This window comes from Lathyrus oleraceus, chromosome 1 (assembly GCF_024323335.1).
Source record: "Lathyrus oleraceus cultivar Zhongwan6 chromosome 1, CAAS_Psat_ZW6_1.0, whole genome shotgun sequence".
Lineage (NCBI taxonomy): Eukaryota > Viridiplantae > Streptophyta > Magnoliopsida > Fabales > Fabaceae > Lathyrus > Lathyrus oleraceus.
The window spans coordinates 405,044,401-405,049,257 of record NC_066579.1 but is presented as its reverse complement, the minus strand read 5'-3'; the positions used below and the strand labels follow the sequence as shown (position 1 = coordinate 405,049,257).

The 4,857-nt window shown below is 29.4% G+C and overlaps 1 protein-coding gene across 1 annotated transcript; it reads right to left on the bottom strand.

The window, feature by feature from the left end:
• Positions 1–3,046: 3,046 nt before the first annotated feature.
• On the bottom strand, positions 3,047–3,657 carry LOC127111662 (NAC transcription factor 29). The gene is made up of 2 exons (XM_051046193.1): positions 3,453–3,657; positions 3,047–3,354 (listed from the first exon to the last, which is right to left on the bottom strand). Exons 1-2 carry the CDS (start codon positions 3,655–3,657, stop codon positions 3,047–3,049), a joined length of 513 nt encoding a protein of 170 aa, XP_050902150.1.
• Between the last annotated feature and the right edge of the window lie 1,200 nt (positions 3,658–4,857).

Here is a 4,857-nt window from a genome sequence, read left to right as displayed (position 1 = left end):
CTCCAAGCCACTGAACAACAACTGATCTAGAATAGGTATACCCACAAGGTAGGCATACTCCTCAAGTGTAGGCAAAAGCTGGAAGTCCGGAAACGTGAAGCAGCGGTACAAGGGATCATAAAACTGCACCAATACACTCATCAATCCTTCGTCCACCTGAGTAGTAAGAAGAGGAAGAAGCTTCCCAAAACGAGCCTTGAAACCCAAAGGATCTAATACATAGGATGTCAGATTCCTTAACTCTTTCAAGTCGGGTTGCCTGAAACTGTACTTCTTTGTATTCCTTCTTTGTCTTTCCATGTCTGAAAATTTGCAAATAAACCCCTTAAGTTCCTTGAAAATTTCCTTATTTATTGATGATATGGATGCAAATGGGTGCATGAATGCATGAATGCAACAATCACACTCAAGGATCAAGCAAAGCACACCAAACAAAGGTCATGGGATGGATCATATCATCCTTAATATCAATCATCCATTTTGGTGGATTATGGTTTACACCTTATCAACACCCAAATTCCATTGATATTAAGGATACATGAACGGATCAACCACGAATCAAGGGTTTGTTGCGAGTCACGAGCATGGAGTCTCGGTTAAGAACCACCCAAAGGGAGTGTACTAGAGTTTAAACCTGCCAAACATGTTCTACAAGAGGTTCCCATAGTCATCATCCCATCTTTCGGATATTATCGGAGAAACGACTACTCGTATTCCAAGAATATTCTCAAGAGAGACTCTTATGAGTGTAGTAAGGGTGAATAGTAAAAATGAAAAATAGGTCTCTTGAACTAGGAAGGGTGATTATCAATGAAAATTGATTTTTCAAATATATTTTTTTTTCAAAAACCCTTAATAAAAGTTTTTTTTTAAATGAAAAAAAAAGTAGTCAACTTGTATAATTAATTATAAACTTATTTATGATTGAGTAATCGATTACGGTTTATATATAATCGACTATACTACATATGTGAGTAAATGTTTCCAAGATATCCTTAGCATAATTGATTATGGACTAGATATAGATTTTTTTCCTTGTTTTTTCATATGGAAATTTATGACACCTCACTTAAATAAAGGGTATTGATGATCATCTGAAAAACACATTTTATTGACAGAAAACCTTACAAAAAAAATCTCTCTTACTATCATACTATATAAATACTATTTGTGATCAGTATTATTATTTTACTCTCATAGTAAATTAATAGAGATTTCCTCTCTTAAATTAATAAGATATAAATGTTGCAAGTTGAGTTTGTGTTAAAAGTAATATGCAGATTCCAAATTAAATTTCTTTTGAAAAATTGGGTGGGAATAAAAATGTCTAAATGTTATGCTAATTGCGCAAGATTACAAATAATCCACCAAAACTACCTATCTATAATAATATTATTATGACCACAACTTTGAGCTATGCCAATTTTAGATTCCAAGTGTTTAAAGTACTATAAACTTGATTATGTTACATATGAATGTGAATGAGGGGGAGTTAAAATAACATATTCAAATTTAAATTGTTAAAAATAACTATGTAAAACAACTTTAAAAATATTTGAAAGGTGCATTTCATAAACAATAAACGGATGTAGTTTTTACATGAGATAACATGGTTTTCTTTCAAAAGAAAAACCATACATGTGGTATATTTGGTGACTTACGTAAAGTAAATAATTTGATCTTAATAAAATCAAACTTTTTCAAAATAATTAACATAATTTTCAATATTATCGAAGTTTATAAACTTCCATGGATCACTATAATCTTCTTCCATTGCGGTTTCAAAATGTTGATCTTGTGGCATGGAAGTTGCATCTGTCGACAAAGAATATTGTCTTTGTTGAGCATTAAAATATTGATATCGTGACAATAAATCTTGTATTTGTTGTGTCCTAAAATGTTTATTGGCTTGGTTTTGAAACATCATGTTCGGTAATCGAAAATCTTGCATTTGTTGAGCATGAGAATGTTGAACAAATTGATATTGTGAATTGTTTACAGACAAATAATCTTGCATTGCTTGATCTTGAGAATGTTGATTTAATTGATAGTGTGAGATACCAATCATATTTGCTGATAAGGGAACTTCTATTGGTTGAAATTGAGAATGTTGATTAAGTTGAGATTGAATCATCATGTGTTCTAACATAGAATCTTGCATTTGTTGAGTCATTGAATGTTGAATTGGTAGATGTTGTCACCTTTTTGTTGTTTTGACTTTTAATTTGACATTTCATTCCATACTTATGCTCATAAATTTTGCATAAAACCCAATCATCCTATAACATAAAAATATGAAATTTGCATGAGATTCTACTTTTTGTATACATTTAAGATAAATAATACTACTTTTTCACACACAAAATATATAAACAATAATGTTTAAAAAAATAAGAACTTGAATTTATTTTAAATGAGTTAAAATTAAAAGTTAATGAATTCATTTTTAAAAACGAAAAATTAGTGATTTTTTCATATAAAAATATCATGAAGTAAAAACTCAAATAAATGAAAATGGTATGGAAATATACAAAACCATTTACAAAATTTATAACCATGTGATACATAACTAATGAACATTTTATAATGAAATAATTTATTAATTTAATATTTTAACTATCAAAAAAATAAAGTTTACAATTATTTTTAGTTTTGTTATTAAATATAATTACGCAATAGTTTGTTACTACTATTTTGCTTTAGTCTTTTGAAAGTTAACTATTTCTTGTCATTTACTAGAATATAAAACTAACTATTATTTTCTAGTTTGTTACTACTATTTTACTTTAATATTTTGAAAGTTAAATACTTCTTGTCACTTACTAGAACATAGAACTACTTATTATTTAAACTCAAAATAAAAATTAAATATTAATTTTAATTTAATTTAATATAAATTTTAAGAATTTTTTTACATTAACATATAAAAAATTTATTAATTAAATAAACTGAACTTCTTCTCTTATATTTTATTGTTACTAACACCATCATTAATAATAAATATATTTATTAAAAAAATTAAAACACATTTTTAACAATATGTATATCATACCTTATTATTATAAAGAGTTGCACAAGAAATTGTAAAATCTTTGATTCTGAACTCTTGCATAATCCAATTGGTCTTCAAATTCACTAACTCTTTAGCCTTTCCTTGTTTACCTGTGTAAAACACTAAACTTCTTTTGAATCCAATTTCAACATCATTATTCATCACTGAATTTTCTTTTCCAGTAGCTTTCCAAAAACCATGATTTTCAACTGCTCGATCAGGACGTTGTCCATTTTCATACTTCTTACTTCTTGGCGTAAAAAAATACATTGTGTCCTCTCCTTTGAATTTATAACTATTTTCTGCAAAGAATATACCAACACAAAATCAACAAAAAGAATATAAAAATATTAAAGAAATGATAAAAATAAATGAATGTTTTTGATGTATAATAACATACCTAATTGTTGAGGAGAAAATTTGTAAACATCAACGTCATGAATCCTTGGTGGAACTATGTGAACACCTTGTAATTTTTGTTTCAAATAATAATCAATCAGCTCAATATCATTAGGGTTGAATCTGTAACCTGGTGGTAATGTAATGAGATTTATGTCTTCAATCTCATTATTTGTCGTAACATCATTAGAAAGTTGAGACTGCATGTTGCTAGCACAAAAGAAGATGGATGAAAATAATGAATGAATAAAATAATTATTGGTAGGTTGTTGTATTTATAGGTCTCATTTTTCAGTTGTGATTAGATCTTTTTACATGAGTTTCAAACTACTATATCTTTTGCTATTTAAAAGATTGAATAATTTTACCTTTATTTTCGGAATTTACAGTTACAATATTGTAGCGGGGTATTCGTTACCATTAGAGATATTGACTAAATCCAAGGTAAATCATACAAGTCGAGTCGCCACTGCACTTCTATTTATCCAAAGGAATGGTTAGAAAGCGAACAAAAACCTAATAGTTTTATCGAATCAAAAACTAGTAAAAGAGAGTCAGAGATCTGGGTAAGGGGGTTGGTTATTCAATGGGAAGGTGTTAGGCACCCAAAACATCCTAGGTACTCCTAGGGAGCCCTTTTCACATTTGTTGCAAGGTTGTTGTTTTGTGAAAGTTTATTTGTGCAAACATGATTGAAGAGATGAGAAGAGATTATACAAGTTATTTACATTTTTGTGTTTGGATGGATAAACCATTGCCTACGTACCATCTTAAAAAAGATTATGATCAAAACCTCGTAGTTCGGGGTAAAAATCTCAAAAATGAGTTGGTGAATTGATTGGTCCAAAAGCCTTAAGGTCTTTTGTTATCAAAGGGAGAAAACTCAACCTAAAACCACAAATCCACCATGTGAGGATATCTTCAACATGCTAGTGAGAGGTTAACCCTATAATAAGCATGGAAGACTCATTGTCCATCACTAAGGATATAGGTGAGTATTACATCTACCACCAAGATAACTCAAACCTAACAGCTAAAGGTTGTGAAAATTTTGATTAAGGAAGTGGCCATTGGAACCACAAAAAAGACATTCGAATGGGTTATATTTACCAATTAGAAGTATATACAAAATGGTCAAAGTGAACTTAAAGATTCAATTCAAAATAAGTATTATGAAAAGAAAGTTTGAAAAATCAAAAGCATAAGGCTTAGGTTTCTAATGTTGAAAACAAGAGTTAAATGTTTGCATAAAAGTTTTGGCTTGGGTTAGAGTGGAGAGAAGAAGAAGAAGGGCTAAAGTCCTAAGTAAAGCAAAAAAGGTGAGGGAAAAGAAGTAAAACCACAATGGAGTTCCCTTCTTGAGATCATATTGATGATCCAAGTAGCTCCCATCCTTTGGAATAAGC

Bases quoted from the DNA above. Each gene is read 5' to 3' on its own strand.
- LOC127111662 (XM_051046193.1), bottom strand. From the start codon at position 3,657: ATGCAGTCTCAACTTTCTAATGATGTTACGACAAATAATGAGATTGAA. The intron at 3,355-3,452 runs GTATGTTATTAT...TATTCTTTGCAG, and splicing joins ATTTTCTCCTCAACAATTAG to AAAATAGTTATAAATTCAAA.